The sequence below is a fragment of the Xenopus tropicalis genome, chromosome 2, assembly GCF_000004195.4.
Source record: "Xenopus tropicalis strain Nigerian chromosome 2, UCB_Xtro_10.0, whole genome shotgun sequence".
NCBI classification, from domain to species: domain Eukaryota; kingdom Metazoa; phylum Chordata; class Amphibia; order Anura; family Pipidae; genus Xenopus; species Xenopus tropicalis.
Window position 1 is genome coordinate 140,881,859 of NC_030678.2, and position 24,899 is coordinate 140,906,757.

The following is a 24,899-nucleotide window of genomic DNA, read 5'->3' on the forward strand; positions in this document are numbered from 1 at the left end:
AGCCACCAAACTCCAACCATACAATTAAGCAAAGCAATGGGTGACATTTGAATTAAATACGACCATTTTATACTTTTTGAAGGCTCCCGGCTGATGGGAAAGAACAAGAGCCAATTGCTTTGCACCGTAAAGAGTTACCACTGTGAAGGAGGTTTAGTAGGTGCAGGAAAGTGACTTCTCTTGTTCTTTTTAAAGTGAGAATATTATTTAACTGAGACAATTTCACTTCTAACACTGTAAAGTATACATTCACCTTCCAGTCTGGCAGGTAAACAAAATAAAAGTACATTGTGCAGGGACAGTGGCTTCATGTTTATATACATAGGTTTGTTCCCCTTTCATCTAGCGGCTTTGTTAGATATACATTTCATTTTCTGTGCGCTAGAGCCCGGGGTGTATACAACATCATCTGTACGTCTGAACCAGAGGGGTCTCCAGAGGCACTTGGGTTCTGTCAAAAGGCCTTTTCTTTTTTGTCTTTCAGTAAAAATCATCTATTCAGTGAGCAATAATATATATTCAAGCAAAGAATATGATCTCTGCCAACAGGAATTGACATTCACATTTTCCCTGCTTAAAGGAATACTGTCATGGGAATACATGTTTTTTTCAGAATGCATCAGTTAATAGAGCTTCTCCAGCAGTTTCACTGGATATTTTTTGGGGAAAGTGAGAGAATGCATAATCACTCTTCTCAATATTCTTTGAAGTGATATTGGGAGAGACCATGCATTTCCAAAAGCAAAATATATTCTCTGGTGCCTTGTGCTTCATAGAGTTAACATCTGGGAGTGTCACTTTAAATATTTCAAGTTATACCCAGCATGGATCATACCAACTGTTTTGTAAGCCATGAGCCTTTTCTGGTTTATATTCCGATGCTCCCATGAAATGGGATGTATACAATAAAGAATATTTTACAAAAAAGAATATTGAAATATGAGTAACACATTATTATTGCTTTTGTTATCTTTTATTTAAATAATGCAATTACTTTGCAGAGATTCCCACGAGTGCCTGCCCCAGTGAAGCTTACAATCTATAGTACTTACACTAATATACTTTTATTAGGAGCCAGCTAACCTGCCTATATCAGGGCAGATAGTGTTCTGGTTGAAATCAAACCTAAGATCCCCAATACTGTAAACCACCTTACAGAAAGTAGTACAGGACCAGTTATCCAGAATTCTTGGGACCTGGGGTTTTCTGGATAAAGAGTCTTTCCTTAATTCTGATCTCCTACCTTAAGTCTACTAAAAAAATTATTTAAACAGTAATTCAATCCAATAGGATTGTTTTGGTTCCAATAAGGATTAATTATATCTTAGTTGGGATCAAGTACAAGGAACTGTTTTATTATTACAGAGAAAAGGGAATCATTTAACCATTAAATAAACCCAATAGGGCTGTTCTGCCCCCAATAAGGATTAATTATATCTTAGTTGGGATCAAGTACAAGGTACTGTTTTATTATTACAGAGAAAAAGGAAACCATTTTTAAAAATGTAAATAATTTCATTAAAATGGAGTCTATGGGAGATGGCCTTTCTGTAATTCAGAACTTTCTGGATAATCTGGATAAGGGGTCTGATACTTGTATCAGTATTGGGCCAGACCAAAGCTTTTTATTATGTGGAGTATGTGTGTGACTGAAGGGATTGTGTTTTTTTAGATTGTAAGCTCTTGGGAGCATGGCAAAGTTTGCCTCAGGCAGTCCATAGAAACTTGTAGGTTGGACTAACTGCTCACCTGACACCTGTATGCCTAACTGGTTGCCATTAAGGGCTAAACTCCATTGGAGATTTTGTAGGATGGTGTCAGATCGACAAAATGCATCCTACAAATGCAGTGATAGGTATATTAGGGTCTTCTTAGCAAATTATGTGGGGCTCTTTCACAAATTTTGGTTTAGAAGCCAGAGTTCCCCTTTAAAGAGGATGATGTTTATGGCAGGGTATAACATGGCATGGACTGCATCCCAAAGACATTTGAATTTTTAAATAAGAAGGTATAGAATCGTGGATTCTAATGAATCCCTATAAGCTTAGCCTCTTGTGATCATTATAATTAACTACCCAAACTAGGGTTAATAGTAATGCAGTGGATTCTGTATTTTCTTTTATTTCTGCTTGCAACACATTGCAGGTTTTCATCCACGGGGCCAACACCATGGCCTAAAGGCAGCCATACACGCATGGATATTATGGGAGAGCTGATGGACGGGCAGGACTAAAGTGGTGAATCGTTATCATCCTGGAAATATGAACAATGTAGGAAAGATCAGTTACCAGGCTGGCCATTCATGGAAAGACACCAGTCAGCCTTTGCTACTATCATTCTATTGTTATTATTTGTATGAGCCAAACCAGCTGAATTTTTACAGTCAACAAAACAACTAATATCCCTGGCCTGATCTTTCCTCAGGCACGTCTTTTCAAAACCTTGTATCCAATGTCAATATCTGTACTTGTATGGCCAGTTTAACATGGGGGCTACTGGTGTGATAATGTTCCATATACTGTGAAACATACCTTAGAATTTTTTTACAAAATATATCTTTTTCAATGGAAAATAGATTTAGTTTAAATCTTTAACACCCGTTTGCTTCTGTGCATTACAGACAGGCTGTAAATATTAGAATTGCAACATGAGACTTTGATGCAAATCAAAGGCTTTGGTAACTAAAGAAGACAGTTTAAATCTTGAAGGGGGGGGAGTGCTGGAAAATGTTTTAATGTGCATACCATAATGGCATTTAAAGCACATTACTGATGAATTTATATTCTTATGTATTTTTTTAGTAAGTTTTGTGTACTTTTTCCACATTTACGGCTTTCTGGCTTGCTTACCATATAAAGATTCCACTTGTTCATAAAGGTGGACCAATCAGGACACTCAGGTTATTTATTTTAGCTTGTGGGTCTGGCAGTCACAGGGTTAAATTCCTTGCTTAAGCTGCATTGTAGAACAACCTTTCACTTTACTCCAATATAGATATAGATATAGATATAATATAATATAATATATAAGGTATTATATATGGTTTAATACAAACAAAATAAAACATGAATGTATTTTACACTTATATATTATATTTATATTATGTATATATATATGCCTGGTTATGTTTAACTTTGCTGACAGTGTGGCCTCTGTCTGCCAGAGCCATGATCATTTGCCATTGTGACTAGCTGCCTGAACTAGTATATGAGGTCAGTGTTGCAACAGAAGAATAAGGGATCCATCTTACTATGCAGGAGGGGTCCCTAAGAGCCAAATAAACATTTAACAGATGCATTTCCCACATGGGTTCTTATAGACCTCATCTCACAATGTTTAGGGAAAATAGGGCACAGCCCTTGAATCCTCACCCAATAGGAAGTAGGGGTTGATGAGTAGTAGATTGGGGAGCACATGCATACAGGGTCTGTAGGATCCCCTAGCACATGTTGGGCCTTATTTACTAACTTGGGTAAAATTGCAGATAATTAGCACAACTTGCATGTTTTTTTCCCCACAGTGCAATAGTTATTCCCCAACTTCATGCAATACCACAGCAAACTAAAACTAATTAGGTTGTGTGCATTGTCAAAAGAGACATCATGAGTGCGGGGTGTGCCCTTGTGCATCAACTGCACACAATTTATTTGGCACGCACATGAGCACAGTGGGCAACGGGAGTCCTGCACCTTGTATTGTCCATTGCAGTAGGCAGGTACAAGGGCTTCCTTGCACACTGAGCTCTTTGTGCCTCATTCACAAGCTGCATGGGGAGGTACATTTTCTGTATGGTATAGCATTTTTAGATTATAAGTTCTTGGAAGCAGGGCAAAGAGGGCAAAGTTTGCCTCAGGCAATCTGGTTGACTGGTTGCTATTAAGGGCTAAGGAGATTTTATAGGATGGTGTTGGATCGACAAAACGCATGTTACAAGTTGGGTGTAGTTGCATGGATCAAAATATAATTGAAATGATAAAAGTCCGTGCAAACGACATGAAAAATTTGCTTTCAGACATGACACCCCGAGGGAAGGGAACGCAGCATGATGCATCTTTGTGCAACAAGGTCTGATAATGTCGGAAAGACTTTTGCTTCTCATTGAAATATATTGACTATCAGATGTAGATGCATTACCAAAACACCATCCGAATTGTGATCCAACATTACATTGCAGCAGTGAGGATTAGATTTGGTAGGATCCTGTTGCATGGTATTGTGCGGTGTTGCATGAAAAGTTAGATAAAATCGGACCCACAAAATCTGGTCAAAATCTCCTGTGTAGTTTAGCCATAGCCAAGCCACACAGTCACAACTATGACCTGTAGTCATCACTCCTGGCTCCTCATTTTTGCCAGACAATGCTCCTTTTGCCTTTAGAACCAGGTACCTTGGTATGTAGTAGAAGAATATAGCCATTTGCCGTGACTAAAACTACCAGTGCAGATGGTTGAACATTGAGCCCAAAGGGATTCACAACTGGTAATAGCAAGAGCATAGCAAGTTTAAAATCCCTGCCCTAGTGCCTGGCTGTATCTGTATAGGGAGTGTTTTTTCCATCGGCCGGTCTAGATGAGATCTTTTTGTTATAAATCACCCTCGCAAATATTAAAGCATTTCAACATTTCTGCTAAAGCTATTGAACTTATGGCCAATTTCCAGTTACAGAGATCAGTTCTGGCAGTGGTATGTGTGGAGTACGAGGAGTACTTGAGTGGGCTGATTAATGCTTTTTTTTTTGTTTTTATTTGTCTTAATGGTTCCAATTGAAAACATATGTCCTGCAGTATCTAGTGTTTCTCTGCTAGATTATATGAGGCAAGAGAAAAAGGGGTGTATTCACACTTCATTGCATTGATCTAGGAGAGCTCTGTTATGGAAGTTACACTTATCAGATTCCATGTCAGATTCTTAAATAAATTCATATAAATGACACTTGTTTATCCAGCTTGTAATTTTGTATCTTTTTCATGTTTTTTCCCAATCACTCATTTGCCTATATTTTTCCCTAATGTTATCCTTTCCTTTTCTCTTCAATCATATATGTTTTATTTTTTTCCCTCTGTCCACTCTAACCTATTTTCTATACATTTTGGTATTTTGAGTGTTTTGCCTTATAAAGCACATTATATGTTGCATAGGACTGGCACCCATGTATAAATTATTATAAGGCATCTCCTTCATCTATATATGAAAAAAATCCCAAATCTAAACTGGGCATATTTTTATCCTTGCTACCCACCTATGCACTTATTCTATATTCTGACCAGGCCACACCCAGCTTTTCATCAACTCAACCCATTGATATAAGAAACATTGGGCACTACGCAAGAAGGGAACAAACATAATGAAACCAGGCCTAACTGTCTGTTGCACAGTACATATTTGCCAGAAATGTATTAATTTTAGAGTGTGCCCTTCTCCCTTATAGCAGTGATCCCCAACCAATGGCTCAAGTGCAACATGTTGCTCACCATACCCTATGATGTTGCTCCCAGTGGAATCCCAGAAAGTTCCCATTGTTAAATTTGACTTGTAGGCAAGTTTTGAAAGTACAGAGACACAATTTTACTCCAAGCAGAGTCTCCTGCAGGCTAGCGGTTCACATGGGCTACTAAATAGCCAATCACAGCCTGTACTTGGCATCCCCTAAAGAACTTTTTTCATGCTTGTGTGGGTTGCTGGGTTACACATGATGAATGAGACATGGCTTCTACAGATTAATATCTTTATTTTGTTGGTGATTGAACTTTATAATGAATTTTTCAGATATGTCGCCCAGTTTGGTGCTTAAAGTTGTACAGTTTTAGTTTAGACTACTGCTTGTGTATGAGGCGATATATTATTTTATCTAAAAAGATATTTTCTTCTCTCAGATGGACTTTTGTGCACATCTATCATCTATATGAATTTTCAATATTTATATTGTTTATATCTTGCTTTTGATATTCAGGATGTTGCAAGGGGGTTATAATTTAATGGATGAGTAAAATATGCTTATAGTGCAAAATGCCAACAAGGCTTGCAATGTTTCTTTATACTTCTTGTCTTGAAGAATATAGCCTTTACCCATCACTATAAATATCAGAGTTCTGTTATTACTATTGTGAAATATGCTTTTTTGTCTTCTGAATGGATTAGACGTATCCTGTTTTGCAACTCAACTGTGAGATGTATAATTCCATTGTATAAAGATATCAGACTTGGCTGTTTGACAACACCATGATAATTAGTGTTAATAAAAATACTTTAGGGCTCAAATAAATATAGATGCTAAGCTGCAAAGATTCTGTTGCCCATAGATACTGATGAGTGAATTTTTTTTGCCAGGCATATAACCCTACTTTGCTGCAGCAAGAGAATTGTCTGCCCTGTGCTCATCGGTGTGGTCACTAAATGAGAATTCCCTGATATAGGGGTCTCCACTGTTGTTCGCTTCACTAGTCCAACACTGAAGACAAATGGCATGGGGATATGCATAAAGAAATAATGCAAAACATATTTGATAGGGGACAGTCTCTGAAATAACCATGAACAGAATGTTAAAGACATTTTGGATACTTAAAATGGAATCGAGGAAAAAGTCGACCAACCATTGCAATCTGTGTCAAATAGTTTCTTATTTTTAACTCTCATTCCTCAACTCAGCCTTTTTGGGTATGTTACGCCAGTGTCCAGCACACGATGCATCATGTGTCAGGCAAACAGAACCAATTACTGGAAGATGAAGACACACATGGCCTTATATAGACAGGAATAGGCATTTACTTGTATGTTACAAAATAACTGGGAGCCAGTAGGGTGACTTTATGGTGGGACAGAGTGAAGGTACTAAACCCATAACCGCAAAAGTGCATATTTTATTTTACATCTGCCCAGAAATAAACTTTCATTAAAGGGGTAGTTCACCTTAACTTAGCTTACCTTTTAGTATGTTATAGAATTGCTAATTCGTAGCAACTTTTTATTTGTTTTTTATTTTTTGTTTTGTATAGTTTTTGAATGATTTGCTTTTTTCTTCTAACTCTTGCCAACTCTCAAATGGGGTCACTGACCCTGGCAGCTAAGAAAATATTGTTACTATAGGGCTTCTTCTATTCATATTCCAGTCTCTCAATAAACTGCTGCCTGGTTGCTTGAGTAACTTAGACCCTAGCAATCAGATAAATGCAGAAATTCCAAACTGGAGAAGCTGAATAATTAAAAAAACCCACAAATAATAAAAGTTAAGACCAACTGCAAATTGTCATTCTCTGCATCTTACCAAAAGTTAATTTCAAAGAGAACAACCCCTTAAGATTGATCAAAGACACTTAGTCATGAGTTCACTTTTTTTAAATCAGTTATTTTCCCCTATACAGGTATAGAACCTGTTATCCAGAATGCTCAGGATAACCCCCGGGGCTTTGCGGATAAGGGATCTTTCCGTAATTTGGATCTCCATGCCTTATGTCTACTAAAAAATTTCAACATCATTTAAACCCAATAGGATTGTTTTGCCCCCAATAGGGATGAATTATATCTTAGTTGAGATCAAGTACAAGGTACTGTTTTATTATTACAGGGAAAAATTACTTATATATATATATATATATTATTATAATTGCTTGTAATGGAGTCTATGGGGAGATGGCCTTTCCATAATTTAAAACTTTCTGGATAATGGGTTTCCGGATAAGGGATCCCATACCTGTACTAAAAATTTGTTGTAAAATGTAGGTTGAGCATCCACTGAATAATTTCATGTCAACGACATTTAATTGAGCAGTAACTTAAGAAAGTGAAAACCGTTTTTGATATTAAGGGGCAGATTTACTAAAATGTTTTTTTTTCTGGCCTTGAAAGTCATAAACTCGACATGGTATAAATTTGATTAAACTCGATCATTGCTGTATTTATAAAATGTCACGATAATGCTTAAATTGTTTGAACGAAAATTTCGAGTTTACATTGGAAAATCCTGAATCTTCTGAGTTGAAAGCATTGTTGAAATTCGAAAAATTTGAGTTTAAACGGACATTCGTTTCAGCATTGGCACTCTTGGAAAACAATAATGGAAATTGGAAAACAATTTTGCTTTAAACTGATGGGATTAAGTTCCCCTTGAAAAGTGTGGCATAGAAAACAATGAGAGGATTAAATCCCCATTGAAAACAAAAACAATGAGGGGATTAAGTTCCCCTTGAAAAGCGTGAAACTGAAAACAATAAGGGGATTAATTTGTCCTTGAAGGACAGACTGTACTGACTATTCTATTCCTCTACTATTCGAAACCTCTATAGGACTCAATGGTACTCGACAGATCTCTCCTGACGAATTTTTATTTTACAAAAAAAAGTTAACTAAACATTAATAAATTACGAATTATGGAAGTTATTTTAGAAAAACTCGAATTTTTCTGGGGATAGTAACAAAAAAAAATCGAGTTCTGGTGAAAACCCATTTGTAAATCTCCAAATTATCTAGAAGTAAGAAAATATCCGACTTTATCTTATAATTGCTTAGTAAATGTGCCCCTTAGATTCCCGCTTACTAACCAGCGGATTTTTTTTCGAGATTTTCGACTAATGTAGAAGTTCATGTAGAAGTCAATGACAGATGTCCCTTCACTTTCCTGGAAGATCTTTCTTTTGTCTCAAAACTTTCGAGTTTTCAGATTTTTGATGCTGGTTTTTGTGACAATTCGAAAAAGTAATGGTTTCGAACTTTTCGGACATGGTTTTTTGACTTTTACTTGCACAGACTTTTCCTGATTTTTTAAATTCGAGGAAATTAGTTTAGTCGAGTCTTCTTTTTCAAGCCTTAAACAGGGCCAGAACTAGGGGTAGACAGGAGGGGCACTTTCCTAGGGTGCAATGATGGGGGGTAGGTACCTCTCCTGCCTCCCACTAGTTTATGCTCCATTGTCATTGCCTCAGTGTGATTGTGTGGCAGGGGAAATGACCCCCCCCCCCACGCAACGGTGTTGCCTAGGGCGCCCGGTCAGCTTGGCCCTCCCTTGCCCCTAAAGTCTGTATATGTCTGCATTACTTTCACACAAACTAATTTATAGCAATAAATATCCTGTTCTATAAAAGAAAGGTTTTCACATAGTTGTATAGTTCTGCAGAGTCCCGTGATCAACATTTGAGCCCCTGTTTATTTTCTTATGTAAGAACTAAATCAGTGACCCCTCATTTCAAAGCTGGAAAGAGGCAGCGGAATAAAAAGGCAAATTGTTCAAAAACTATAAAAAAAATGAAAATGTACAATACATGTAATATACACATTAGCGTGTAAATTATTTCACTTGGCAAATGAAGCAAAGTTCTGTACAACTGTTTAGACATTTGATTGGATCGTGATAAATAGTCTTATTAGCCATGTAATTATAGGAGTACTGTAGCCTCTGCATTTCTTGGATGAGGTTCCAGTGTTTAGGTAAAGTATTCTAAATTACACAGCAAACCCTCAGACTGATTCAGGCAATGTTTAAATGAATTACCATTCTTTTGATCAGAATGTATCAGAGCAGAAAATTAGGCCTCAGCCATCTAATTATTTAATTGGGGGGTACATTAATGCAGATTTGTGTTTCAGTTGTACTTTATTTTAACTGGCACCTTTGCTGGAAAGCATTCAAATAACATTATATGGAAATGCAAACCTGGCTGGAATTATATTAACCCTATGGTTGGTTTCCTGAAGAAAAATACATAGTTACATAGGGTTGAAAAAAGACCAGAGACCATCAAGTTCAACCCTTCTAAGTAAACCCAGCACCCACAAACCCATTCTGACCTATCTATCCACTCACATACAGACCCATACTGACCTATCTATACACTCACATACAGACCCATACTGACCTATCTATCCACTCACATACAGACCCATACTGATCTATCTATACACTCACATACAGACCCATACTGACCTATCTATACACTCACATACAGACCCAATACTGACCTATCTATACACTCACATACAGACCCATACTGACCTATCTATACACTCCATACAGACCCACATTGACCTATCTATACCACTCACATACAGACCCATACTGACCTATCTATCCACTCACATACAGACCCATACTGACCTATCTATCCACTCACATACAGACCCATACTGACCTATCTATCCACTCAACATACAGACCCCAGTATGACCTATCCTATCCACTCACATACCAGACCCAGACTGACCTATCTATACACTCACATACAGACCCATTACTGACCTATCTATACACTCACATACAGACCCATACTGACTTCATCTATACCACTCACATACAGACCCATACTGACCTATCTATCCACTCACATACAGACCCATACTGACCTATCTATACACTCACATACAGACTCATACTGACCTATCTATACACTCACATACAGACCCATACTGACCTATCTATCCACTCACATACAGACCCATACTGACCTATCTATACACTCACATACAGACCCATACTGACCTATCTATCCACTCACATACAGACCCACACTGACCTATCTATACACTCACATACAGACCCACACTGACCTATCTATACACTCACATACAGACCCATACTGACCTATCTATACACTCACATACAGACCCATACTGACCTATCCATCCACTCACATACAGACCCATACTGACCTATCTATACACTCACATACAGACCCATACTGACCTATCTATACACTCACATACAGACCCATACTGACCTATCTATCCACTCACATACAGACCCACACTGACCTATCTATACACTCACATACTGACCCACACTGACCTATCTATACACTCACATACAGACCCATACTGACCTATCTATACACTCACATACAGACCCATACTGACCTATCTATACACTCACATACATAACTATATATACGAACATCAATACTAATTGTAGATATTAGTATCACAATAGCCTTGGATACTATGTTTGTTCAAGAACTCATCCAGGCCCCTCTTAAAGGCAATAATAGAATCTGCCATTACAACATCACTAGGAAGGGCATTCCCCAACCTCACTGCCCTCACTGTAAAAAACCCCTACGCTGCTTCAAATGGAAGCTCCGTTCCTCTAATATAACCAGTTTAGTTGCACGTCTCTGCACTTTCTCCAGCTCATTAATATCCTTCTTAAGGACTGGAGCCCAAAACTGCACTGCATACTCAAGGTGAGGCCTTACCAGGGACCTATAAAGGGGCAAAATTATGTTCTCATCCCTTGAGTCAATGCCCTTTTTTTTTATACAAGACAGCACTTTATTTGCTTTAGTAGCCACAGCAATGATCCACTAGATTGGTGAGGGTGCCAAACAAGTGGATCTTAGTCTACTTTGGACATCACACTGTATTGTTGGTTAAAGGGGTGGTTCACCATTAAGTTAACTTTGAATATTTTATAGAATGGCCAATTCCAAGCAATTTTTCAACTAATCTTCATTATTTTTTATCGTTTTTGAATTAATTGCCTACTTATTCTAACTTCAGCTTTTAAGTTGGGGTCACTGACCCCAGCAGCCAAAAAAACTACTGCTCTGGGAGTCCACAATTTTATTGTTACTTTTCATTACATTTTTTGTTCTATTCAGGTCATCTCCTATGTATATACCAATCTCTCCTTTAAACCACTCCAGGTAGGTAATTGCTAGGTAATTTGGACCCTAGCAACCAGTTAACTACTGAAACTTCAAACTGTAGAGCTGCTGAACATAAATGTAAATAATTCAAAAACTACAAATGATAAAAAATGAAGACCAATTGTAAACTGTATCAGAATATTACTCTCTACATCCTACTAATAGTTAACTAAAAGGTGAACAACCCCTCTTAATTCAATAAAGAGCCACATATTTGATGACCTTGCCATACGAGCAGATCTTCCCATGTATGGCCAGCCTAACACACCAGTGCTTATACAAAGGTAGAAGAAAAAAGAAGAAAATGCACCTCACGTGTCTTTTCTCTTCTCTCACTTGCATGAGGGCTGGTCTATTGAACATTTCCATGTAAGAATTGCCCATTCTAGTTTGCCCATTCTAGGTTGGTTGACATCCATGGCAACCAGGCTCATACACCTCTCCAACCGCTCCTCCTCTGCCATGCCACTCTGCCAATCCCTGCACTGGCTTCCCCTACCATCCAGGATAAAATTCAAGCTATTGACCCTCACATTTAAAGCAGTCCATAACTCTGCCCCACCCTACATCTCTGAACTCATCTCTAGGTACCATCCAACCCGCTTGTTACGCTCCTCTACTGACCTGCTCCTCAACTCCTCTCTCATTCCCTCCTCACACGCTCGCATTCAAGACTTTGCAAGGGCTGCCCCCCTTCTCTGGAATTCGCTCCCACAAACTGTCAGACTTTCTCCCAATCTCTCTGCCTTTAAGAGATCTCTAAAAACACATTTATTCAGAGAAGCTTACCCTAATCTAGTTTAGCAATACCCTGTGCCCCACCTCTCACAACTCTGGTCATGCCCATTCCCACACCTTGTATCTCAACCCTTTCTCCTTGTAGATTGTAAGCTTTTGGGCAGGGCTCTCTTCACCTCTTGTATCGGTTATTGATTGCTTTATATGTTACTCTGTATGTCCAATGTATGAAACCCACTTATTGTACAGCGCTGCGGGATATGTTGGCGCTTTATAAATAAATGTTAATGTAATGTAATGTAAACAGTTTCCGGGGAGCAGCCCAGGGGGATCCTTAAAGAATAAGTAAACCTTTTTTTTTCTATGAGTAAAATTACTCTAAACAGCCTCCAGAATTACATAACCTTGTCCCAGCATTCTCTCTGACCTGGTTCCTCAGTCAGAAGGTATTCTTTTTCTTTGTTTCCATGTGCAGAGTGAAGCCCCGCCCCACTTCCTGTTCAATTCTCTCTTCAATTCGACAAGGTTGTCGGAGTGGAGAGCCTTCTGCACATGCCTGGAGGCAGCAGGAGCCAGTCTGTGCATTAGCCGGGGTTTTTTTTTTTTGATGAAAGACCTGAACAGGAAGTGGGGCGGGGCTTCACTCTGCACATGGAAACAAAGAAAAAGAATACCTTCTGACTGAGGAACCAGGTCAGAGAGAATGCTGGGACAAAGGTAGGTAATTCTGGAGGCTGTTTAGAGTAATTTTACTCATAGAAAAAAAAAGGTTTACATATTCTTTAACTGCCGATACTGAATGGATGGCTATAGAATACTGTACATTAATCCCTAAATTAAAAGCTGCAAAGAATTGATTTACTGTAGGGTTATTTTACCTTCTCCTCCTCCCAAAACCAGGTAGTTGAAAAGTGAAGAAAATGTCAGTTTTGCACTTTGCACTGTTGAGTTCAAAAAATCTCAAGCAACTTTTAAATGACTTAAAAATATCTTCCTTATTCATATTATTCTAAAGATTTCTAACTCACAGAGACGCTGACTGGCATTATGCCACATTCTGCTCTGCGTGCATATTAGGGATGCGCTGAATTGGTTCTGTTTATAAAAGCTCCGGACAATGTATAAACATTCTTTCATTTACAAATTGCGTCTTGTTTTTCTCTCAAATTTGAATATGCAGATTTGGATTTGGTTAAGCAAAAGTAGGGCTGGGCTATATACCGTTTAATACCGAATACCGGTGTTTTTTTAAAAACTATATTCATTTTTCAGATACCGCAATACCGGGGTGTCAGGGTACTCACCCGTGCGGGCCGGTGGTGTGCGTGCGTCAAAGCGCACGTACATGTCAAAGCGTGCACGTCCGCGACGCGCTGACGGCGCCGGTTCTGCACATGCGTGGGGGGTATTTAAAGCTATCAAACGCCTCCTCCTGTGCTATGTTGTCTGCGGCCTTGCCTGGGAAACTAAGCCTGCCTGATTTACCTTACGACTTTCTGTTGCTGATCCTTCGCTTGCCTGACTCTGATTTTCAATACTGCAGTAATTATTCTCTAATTTATTAGGAAATGGGGTTAACACCTAATCATGCATGGAAAAAAAAATACCGTCAAATACCGTGACACCGATATAATATTGAAAAATACCGTGATATAAATTTTTGGTCATACCGCCCAGCTCTAAGCAAAAGTACCGGCCAAATAAAAAAAAAGCTTTCACAAGGTTATTTTTTTTTCCAAGTATTTTTTACAGTTCTGATTTTTTCATTATTCCAACAATATGTGTATTTTTCAAGAACTGAACTTTTAACTTGAAAGATGTTTCGTAATAGCTAACAAAACCGTCTATTTTTTTTTTTTACAGAATATTTGCCCACTTGAGGACTTGCTACACATGTATTGTATTAGAACTCTATGTTATTCCCTTTACTGCCACATAAATGCCGAGTATTTCTTGTCAGTCATTTCAGAAAGGCGCTAATGTTTATTCAATCATAGTGACCAATCATATGTTTGCTTTTAGTAAGTAGTACGTGAGGATTGGTGCTGTGGATCTTTGCATCTGTTACATTGTACATTTTGGGTAACATGTCACCCAGGTGTTCCAACGTGGACAGTCTCAACTCACCTACAAAGTGTTAGGTAACTGAAAAGTGGATTTGGCCTGAGGCCCTGCCTACACCAAGGGGCCCATTTACTAAACAATTTTGAGATAATTTCGTATTTTTTCTAACTTATTGAACATTTCGTAATGTATGCAAAATGTTTGTTAAAATTCCAGACGTTTTTTGTGGTTTTCATTAAATTTACACGGAAAAAATTGTACTTTGCGCAAAGAATACGAACATTTCGGAATTCATTAACGCTTTGGTTACACTTTCCTCGGGTCTATCTTTTCGCCTGGTTTGAGCTGTTGAGTACCATTGAGTCCTGTGGAAGGCTTCCAAAGCCAGAAAGATTTTCGTGGCGTTATTGAACTTTTAGTGACTTTCGGAACGCAATTGCAATATTTTCGCTTGAACGATAAAAGCATTGTTGAGACATTTTAGAACATCAGAAATTATTGTGGTTACTCTGAATTTATACCATATCGTGTTTTAAGCCCAGAAAAAAATGGATTTTAGTAAATGTGCCCCCAAATGTGTAATATGATCAGTCGGCCTCCATTTGCTTAGCCCTGTCCAACTAGAGGCCAACGCACAAGATATGGACCTCCAAAGGATTTTTATGGCTCCCAGTCTAATCAAAGGCTCACTGTTTGACATTATCCTTTTAATCTAAGGGCCTTAAACATTCTAAATTAGAAATAATTGTTCCACTACATGTAAAAAATTGAACAGCGTTGGCCTAACGCATAACTGGTGGTAACAGGCAGTATAAAATATCCGTGATTTTAAATCCGGAATTTTAAGAATTATGCATGAATATCTATACTTTTTGGGGTCACAGTATAGGTTTGAAGAAACTTGTCATTAAGATTTTCACCATTTATGACCCAATCATGGGTTGCCATATGCATTGTGTTAAATGTGGTGTAATATGCTCATTTTCAGTTTGACATCTGGTATGGATTAGCTTGTGTCAGGAGGTCCTTACGTGGCAGTGGAAGTATATTAAATTCTTTCTCAATGATACTGTATCTGTGATACAGTATCTGGCAGAAGCGCCAGGCAAATGTATATCAGCGTCATCAGGGAAAAACAGCTCCATTATACAAATAATAGGGAGAAAAAAATCCCTTATTGATTTAGGTACATTTCAGCAAGGCTGACTTTTGGGGTTCATGTCCCCATTTGAACTTGAACATCTAGTTTGGGCCCCTCTTTCCTAATCTCAGGTTACAGATATGAAAACATTGTGACTGAACACCCAGGACAGCAAATAAGTCATTACAAACTTCTACCTATTGGGTCTTCAGGTTTGGCATCCAGTAATATCTGTTACAGCAAATAAGCATTCACGCCACATTTCACTTTATATTAGGTCCACTTCAACTGCTTTCGGCTACATTTAGTGATGGGCGAAATGTTTTGGCAGGCATGGATTCGCGGCAAATTTCCGCGCCTCGGCATTGGCGGATTGTTTCGTGAAATGGATGAAAAAATTTGGCGTGGAAAAATTAGCTGCACGTTCAAAAAATTGTCGCCGGCGTCAAAAAAGCCATGCGACAAAATAATAGCCGCGGGTGACAAAACAATAGCTGCGCGACAAAATAATAGCCGCAGGCGACGAAACAATAGCTGCGCGACAAAATAATAGCCGCGAGCAACGAAATAATATGTGCGAGACAAAATAATAGCCGCAGGCGACGAAACAATAGCCGCGCGACAAAATAATAACCGCGGGCGACAATTTTTTTTGTCGCACGCCATTTTCGCCATTTCGCAAATTTTTTGCCGGAACAGATTCGCTCATCACTAGCTACATTGAGAGGACCAGCCCCACAGTTTGATACAGTGTATACTTACAGTTGCTAACACCATCTTGAGAAAGATAATCTGTTCCATGTGCATAGATTAAATAAACACTTAGCCAGAAATCCAACATGGCTGCCTCTACTTCTGGTCAAGTACCTTCTTGGGCTGCTGTCTCCCTTTTTGTGCCCCCGGCTTGGTGCGTGCTCTTTTTCACTTGTGAGAAGAGTAAAAGTTTATAACATAGTAGTGGTGGGTCTAAAACATATGATGGATTAAAAAAATAAATGTTAAAAACTGGCTTAGCACCTGCCCACCTAGCTGAACACTGCAACATACTAAAGAATGTAACATTCCAACTTCAGCAACACACCATTAGTGTTTTATTGCTATAAAACCCAGAGAAATCATCAAGATCTTTTTCTATTAGGACATCACTCACCTAATCGGCTATAGTAACATCAGCCTAAAGGTGCAATTTGTTTATCTAACTCCCTTCTCATAGTTACTGGAAGATCTAAGGGAATACTGAGCATCCCTTTGTGTAATTCAGTGTCCGTGGACAGAAATATGAAATAGATCAGTGGTACAACTAGATGTTACTGGGCCCCAAACATTGCTAAGATGATTTATTGATGATATATTGAATCTGCACATGAATTAAGGACTTATGGATCCTATACAATCCTGGGCTGCCCTGCAACAAGTTACGCTCTTGAAACAGAATGAAGAATAAAACAAACTAATAGAGAAGCCAGCACAGGAAATGAGTTATTAATAATCCTTTCACCTCCTTGTTCACTGGGTAAACCAAAATCATCTTCCAATTCTTGGGCACAAAAAATGTTATATTGCTGTATTGTGCAGTTCCATCTTCACACAAAAGGTCCCCATACACTATAAGATCTGCTCGCTTGGCAATGTCCCCAAGCGAGCGGATCTTCACCCGATATCCCCACCTACGGATGGGCAATATCGGGGGGCATGTAGGCGAATTTGATCGAATTCTAAATGCGGCAATGGGGCAGTCGGTTCGGGGACCGCATCAATGAGCCGATGCGGTCCCTGATCCGACTGGATTTTCTAACCTGGCCGATCGATATCTGGTCAATTTCAGGCCAGATATCGGTCGGCCAGGCCCCTCAGTGCTGCCCCTACATGGGCAGGTAATCTGCCGAATCGGTCCAAGGGTCCGATATCGGCAGCTACTATCTGCCCATGTATGGGCACCTAAACTCAGCTACAGTATAATCTCTGTGTGATAAGAAGCCCCTAAATTATAATTCCCTTGCATAGAACTGTTCATTGTGGTACATAAAAAAATGACTCCAGAACGGTAATGAGGGGTCCATGTAGCACTTTTTTTATGGGCTGCACTTTGAGTAAGGGGGCATGCAGTAAAATATCTAACAAATGTCTTTATTCACTGCATTGAAGAGAACCATAGAGCGGTTCTGTGGCTGGCAACATAGAGGCTGCACATCACACTGAGCATCTTGTACATTTCTCTGCCGTGCTGTTTTTATATTACAAAGTTATCTTGCATATCCTGCTATAAAGCTCCTTATAGCAAGTTAGAGGATTTCTTTATACTTTGAGTGCTGTTTTAAAATGTATTTTTATCTTACTTTAGCCATTTTTAACTGTGTTGTACAAATAAACAGAAATGTTGAAAAAAATACCTGAACGTGTAGGTTTCTTTCTATAGTTACAAGATTCCAGACTACAGATTTTCCATTTTATCTGGCAATAACATGGGCTGTAAATGTTTTTGATGTTCTGCCGGGAATGGGATAACGTATAATAGGACTCTTGTTAGGTGCAAAACCACATGCTCCCCGTCCCTAACAGAGAAGCTTCCATGCACAGCTGGGAAACCAGCTTTAACAGTTTCTGGAACATTATACTGTACAGGGAACTATCATCCAGAATGCTTGGGGCCTGGGGTTTTCCAGATAGGGGATCTTTTTTATATAAATTGAATTACTATACTTTGTCTACCAAAAAAAATCATTTAAACACCAATAAACACAATAGGATTGTTCTGATTAGGATTAGTTGGGGTGAAGTACAAGGTACTGTTTTGTTATTACAAAGAAAAATGAAATTGGGAATTATATGATTAAAATGGAGTCTATGGGATATAACTTTTGTTTATAGTTCTGAGCTTTCTGGATAACAGGTTTCCATAATAGCTTGTGGAAACACTTGTTGGCCATGTTGGTCTATAGGAACTCACTACCAATAATTGTTTCCACAAGCTATTATAGGTATAACACATACCACACAGAGGAAAAACCGATAGTATGAATATTTCAGTAGAGGTGTTGGGTAGCCAGAAGTAGTTTATGTATCAGCCATTCCCACTTTATGCTTGGGGCAACCATTCTTGGTTTTAAGTATGGGGTAAACCATCTTATCTTATGGATGGGAAAGTCAATCAAAGATAATGTAGGGCTAGCTATTCCTAGCTCAGTTGGTCATAATCGGCTTGTGATTTACTGTTAGCTCTTACAATTAGAGTGCAAGCATTGTGGAAGCAATATATCCATTTCAAATAGTATTGTCAGCTCCAATTGTCTGTGTGTTCCATTATTCTCTTCCCAGTATTGTATGCTCTGCTGTGCTGTGTTACTGGCCAGTCATTGATCTGGTTTTCCTTCTAGGCTTGATTTGTCTTATCAGCGAGGGCAAAGCTGAATAAATTCAGTTAGCAGATGCCAATTGCATAGTCGGTATTGCAAAGCAATTGCTCTTTATCCAATTACCAGTCAAAATGTTGTACAGCCAGGTAGTTTTAATTGATGTGTTTCAGCCTAATACAAAGATAGCATTTCTTTATCTCTTCCATGTTGAAGAAATAGGTTTGGCAGCTTCCCTACCATCACTGTATATCAGAGCATTTAAATCAACCTTAGTACAGAAAACATTTTTTAAACAACTGTTCCATCAGACAAAAGATGGATTCCCCACAGGAAAGAAATGTAAGTAGTTAATAAAAACATCACAATTTGGCAGCCTAGCACAGTTCCCAAGTGAGACCATAATGTAATAAAAAGGCCCAGAGCATTAATAGCAGATTTCTGGTGCTTGAAGGCCTGATTGTTAGAGATGTTTATTGGTTGCTCAGAGGAGTTTTGAGGCTTTTTTCTTCAAAAGAGGCGAAGACACGCAAATTCTCATTTGGGGTTTGAATGCAAGGTATAATCCTAAAGTGTCATTTGATGCAGTAATGTGGTACTCTTGCGCTGGGTTATAAAGCTACAACTAGAATTTACTCCTAATAATGTTGAAAACACTTCAATAATAATGATGAGCAAATCAATACCCCGAAAAAATGTCATAATGGTAAAAAATTAGCAAAATGGGTGTTTTTTAGGCAACTTTTTCCATTCTATTGCAATTTTTTGTCTATGGATGTTTTTTTTACGGCAGAACCTGGCAGAATATTTTGATCATCGCTAATCAGTAATAATAAATCTATATTGAAGAAAAAAAATAATGTTGAGCTTCCATTAAACTAAATTCTCTGTTGACTATTTATACACTGGGATTACATCATTATTCTATTTTATATATATATATATATATATTTATTTATGATGTATATATATATATATATATATATATATATATTATGTACTCTATTTGACCAGCATCTTAGCCCCCTTAGTTGCTACCACAGTACACAACATTCAGAACTCCATGGACTTTGTCAAGAAAGTTTATATTAGACCGCTGCTTATCAGCCTCAAGCAATGCCATTTTAACATTGTTGGCTTCACAAAATACAGTAGTTTCCCAAAAATCCCACTTCTAGCCATGTAACTTGAAATCTCTACTAGAAGCTCTAAAGATTATACAGAAAGCATCCCAGATTCTGAATTACACTATAGTAACTATTCCACACCCCCTTACTGGATATATCATAACAATGAATCAGTATAAAAATTCCATTAATGATTCAAAGCTACAAATAAAGAAGAAGCCTGAAGCAGAACTGATTAGGTATTGTAAGGAGATGCAGCATAATATTTAATTACAGAGGAACTGAACATGATTCTGCCAAGGGATGTGGGGGATGTACCAAGAAGCACTTCTCCCAGTTGGGTACTGGATAAAGGAACTCAATATTCCAGTCACATAAATCTGCATAAATACTGTAAGAAAGCAAACAAGGCAGAATATTATCTCTTATGAATAAAACAGGCAGATTTAGATTCTCTTTGCAACTAAAGAAGTGAATAGTTCTAAGGCTGATGCCACACGTGGCGTTTTTCCGCTGCGTACTTTCTAATTCTCTCGGCGGCTGAAAAACGCCCGATATCATCATCCATAGAAATAGCTAGAAAAGACTCAAAGCAAACCACACAATGCGGAAATACGCTAGAAAACGCCTTAGCACGGATTTTTTAAGCGTAGGCCAAAATACGCCAGTATTTGCAAAGCAATGTATTCCTATGTATACGCAAAGGCAGCTGCCAGACCTAGCGGAAATACGCGGCATTTTTTGCTATTTCGCACTATTAGCACCATGGATTTGCTACGTCACCAGTACTAGGCTGAAAAACACCATAGTCAGGGGCTGTGTGGCTTGTCCGGCGTTTTTAGGCTGAGAAAAAACGCAGCGGAAAAACGCCACGTGTGGCATCAGCCTAAGGCTGTTGAGCCAATGTATTTAAAAAGCAAGATATTCCAATTTATCCCTATTGTTAATCTCTGTCCCTATGGCTGAAATATGTTCAGCACCTCAGTGATAAAATATTATTCTCCATCTCCTGACAATGCATAATCATTTCTCTGCCTGCCACAAGTTAAATGAGCAAATAACGCCTTCTATTTCCCAGTGTTACTGGTTCTTTAAGGTGAATTGGAGCCTTATGTATCCGTGTACTAGGTGATTTCCTCGCACTGGGAATGCATTACACTAAGACATGTACAATTGCTAGTTATGCAAGTGCAACCCAGAGTAAGTGATGTCCCCATGTTATAAACTTTGTATAGATTTAGTAATTATATCATATACAGTCCTTGGCTTGCTGCTTCCCATGGAAACATTTAGAAACATTATTGCTGTATAGTTTAATACTTTTGCACGTTGCTATGAGCACCATAGGGAATATGTAACGAGCTTCTTATTCTTCCAAGTGCCTTTGGTTTCGAGGTAATGGATGGACAGTAACCACCATCCATTAGCCATTCCTTGTTAACACAGTGCATCTGCCAGGAGGTGAGAAAGATAATGGGTTTTTATTTTGTAACCGATACATTCTGGTTTCATCTTTAAGTGCAACAACTTGAAAATGATATTTGAGTTTCTCCTAACATGGGACAGATTAAAGAAAACCCCTCCTCATCCTTTAACAAAAGGAGCGTTCCAAGTGTGATTCCCTCATTGCAGTCTATGTTGCTGAGTGACATTTCTGCCCCTTTAAGCTGTGTGGGAAAGCTGCAAAGCTGATGTGCTAGTCAGTGCTAAAGGGAGACTTCTGGTACTCCCATCCCACCCCACACAACTCCTGTCTACTTCTGATTTTCCCATGGAGACCCAGACAGGAACTGATTATCTGGAGGTATTTTGCCAAGTCTTGCATTTTAAATATGGGTCCATATGGAAAATGAATAATAGGAGAGAATAACCTTTTTTCCAGCCACACACAAGACATGAAGTGCATTCTGCAAAAACATATATAATTATGTATCGTTTAAAGGCTGTTTTAGAGCGATACCCCCATTCCAACATTCATTTTTTTAAAATATAATTCTATTTAATTTGTATGTTTTTGGGCCAGTTTTTGATTGTCTTGTTGGACTGCCCTGAAATAGAGAGGGGTAATGAGGTCTAACCTGTAGGTCTTTACCACAGAGGTGGCTGTACTGCCTGACACAGTAATGTAGAATAAAATAATACAATTAGCAACAAAAATATAATAACAGGTCAATTGCAATGTATTTTTGCGCGATTACACAATATGACAGATGTACCCAGTGAGATTTCTAAGGCAATTGCTTTACAATGGGCGACCAAAATGGTCCGTCTATCATTGCCCTAAACCTGAAAAAGGGATGAAAAGACACATTTTATTATTTGATAATTTAATACAAGGCCAAAGTTTGTCCAGGTCTAGTAACCCATAGCAACCAGTTGCTTGTTGGTTGCTGTGGCTAGCAGACCTGAAACAAGATTTCAGTACATTTCTCAAAAAAGGGGTGCATAATTGGGCAGTAACCCAGGTCTTTGCAATCTAGCACCTATGTGAGAAGGAGAAACTACAGACCTTGCCAGAACTGCATGGCCATGCCCAGGTAGCAGAGACTTTAGTGCATACATGCCATACCTTAGATATAAGGCTATAAAAAAATTTGCATTGCATGTATTAACCCTTAGGAACGCATGCCAAAGTAAAATACTGCTTTAAAGCCTTCATTGTACTTATAGTTGTATAACACATAGCGACAGTGGTGGAAGAAGGAATGCACTATTTGTCATGTTGTTACGATCTATCTATCTATCTATCTATCTATCATCTATCTATCTATCATCTATCTATCTATCTATCTATCTATCTGTCTGTCTGTCTGTCTGTCTATTTATCTATCTATCATCTATCTATCTATCTATCTATCTATCTATCTATCTATCTATCTATCTATCATCTATCATCTATCTATCTATCTCTGTCTGTCTATCTGTCTGTCTATCTATCTATCTATCTATTTATCTATCTATCTATCTATCTGTCTGTCTGTCTGTCTGTCTATCTATCTAGCTCTCTGTGTATACATATACTGAACACCTATCGCATAGCATAAAGCCTAGTGTAATTTATCAGAAGCATTTCTCAGTGTATAAATGTTTGTGTATTGAGGGGGTTGGAAACTAAACAAAACAGAGGGAAAAAGATAGATCCTGATGAAAGGATATATAAGTATCTGAAAATGTCATGCAATTATACTTATTTTAATAGCTTCATACAGTATGTCTCTGAGTGTGGCCATCACTTCCATGAAATCTCTAATACTACAGAAGGCCATCAGATTCATTAAGGGCTCTGGCACACGGGGAGATTAGTCGCCCGTGACAAATCTCCCTGTTCGCGGGCGACTAATCTCCCCGAGTTGCCATCAGTTGCCATCCCACCGGCGACAATGTAAGTCGCCAGTGGGATGGCACACGCGGCGGCGCAATTTCGGCAAATCGCCGAAAATGCCTCGCGGGGCAACTTCGGCGATTAGCCGAAATCGCCTGTGCAGCGTGTGCCATCCCACCGGCAAGTTACATTGTCGTCGGTGGGATGGCAATTCGGGGAGATTAGTCGCCCGCGAACAGGTAGATTTGTCGCGGGCGACTAATCTCCCCGTGTGCCAGAGCCCTAAAAGATCTGCTTATTTGGCATGGGTGATATTGAACTGATTTGATCATTAGGTCCTTGTGTTGATGCAGTCCTCACCAGGTAAAGCTGCCAACTCTGAAGGGGCCATATTAGCAGATTAAATCTGCCTGTGTATGGCGGGGTCAGTGACCCCTATTTGAAAGAAGTCAAATAAATAATTTAAAAACTATAAAGTAATTTAAAAATGATACTAAAATTTTACTTGAAGGTGAACCATCCCTTTAAGAAGTCAGTTTGGTGTGTTAGGGTTAGGTTAGGTACAGACAAAGAGAGTAAAAGTATTGATTGGATAAAAATATTTAACATAAAAAATAAGCATTCTTGTAAAGTATATCCATTCTTCTATACACTTATTTCTAGCTTCCAGACTCAGCCCCTGAGCAAAGTAGGAACGAAGAGAAGACCGACGGGGAGAATTCCCCAGATGAAGAGGAAGAACAACCCAATGTGGACCCACAACATACAGCATCTGGTCTCCAAGTTCCTACTGATAGCACATGCCCTGGGATGGGCAGAACCAGACGCCTCTCGGACTTCCGTGCGTGGTTTGGAGAAAACTTCTTTCACACTTCAGAAGAAGGTAAAAATAGTTCTATGGTTAATGAATCACAATCCATAACTTTGAAGAACAGAAATATGCTTTTCTACATACATAGCAGGCTTTCTCTGTCTCTTCTTGTTTCTCTATTTCTTTTCATTCATAGAGTTAGAGTGAATATGCACTGTAAGATATAACTGTGCTGGCAGGCCAAGGGAACACACCAAATCAAAGTTCAACATTCTTTGTATGTATTGCAAGAAGAAATTATATTTCTTTGTTTATATATACCTTAAAGTCTGATATGTTTTTGGTCAGTCTCCCCATAGATAGCTCTTGTATTAGTTTGCAGTTTTGTTACTGTTTGCCAGTCTGTTGCAATAAGGCTCCACAAATACCAATACAGTTATGGTACCTGTTATCCAGAATGCCAGGGATCTGGGGGTTTCTGGATAAGGGAACTTTACATAATTTGGATTACCATATTTTAAGCCTACTATAAATTAATTTAAATTTAAAATCAACCTAATAGGATTGTTTTGCCTCCAGTAAGGATATATTATATTAGCAAGGGTCAAGTACAAGGTACTTGTAAATGAAATTATTCTTAAAAATCTGAATTATTTGATTAAAACGGAGTCTATGGGAAATGGTCTCCTTATCATTTGAAACTTACTGAATAATGG

At 38.5% G+C, this 24,899-nt stretch overlaps 1 protein-coding gene across 4 annotated transcripts in view; it reads left to right on the forward strand.

The window, feature by feature from the left end:
* Nucleotides 1-24,899, forward strand: part of arhgef25 (Rho guanine nucleotide exchange factor 25) — a 159,587-nt gene that overhangs the window by 16,092 nt on the left and 118,596 nt on the right. For all 4 annotated transcript variants that reach the window (XM_031895733.1, XM_031895731.1, XM_031895732.1 and 1 more), the window contains one exon: nucleotides 24,036-24,255. In XM_031895733.1, coding sequence (XP_031751593.1) covers nucleotides 24,036-24,255 — 220 coding nt within the window. The remainder of the gene's footprint in view (nucleotides 1-24,035; nucleotides 24,256-24,899) is intronic.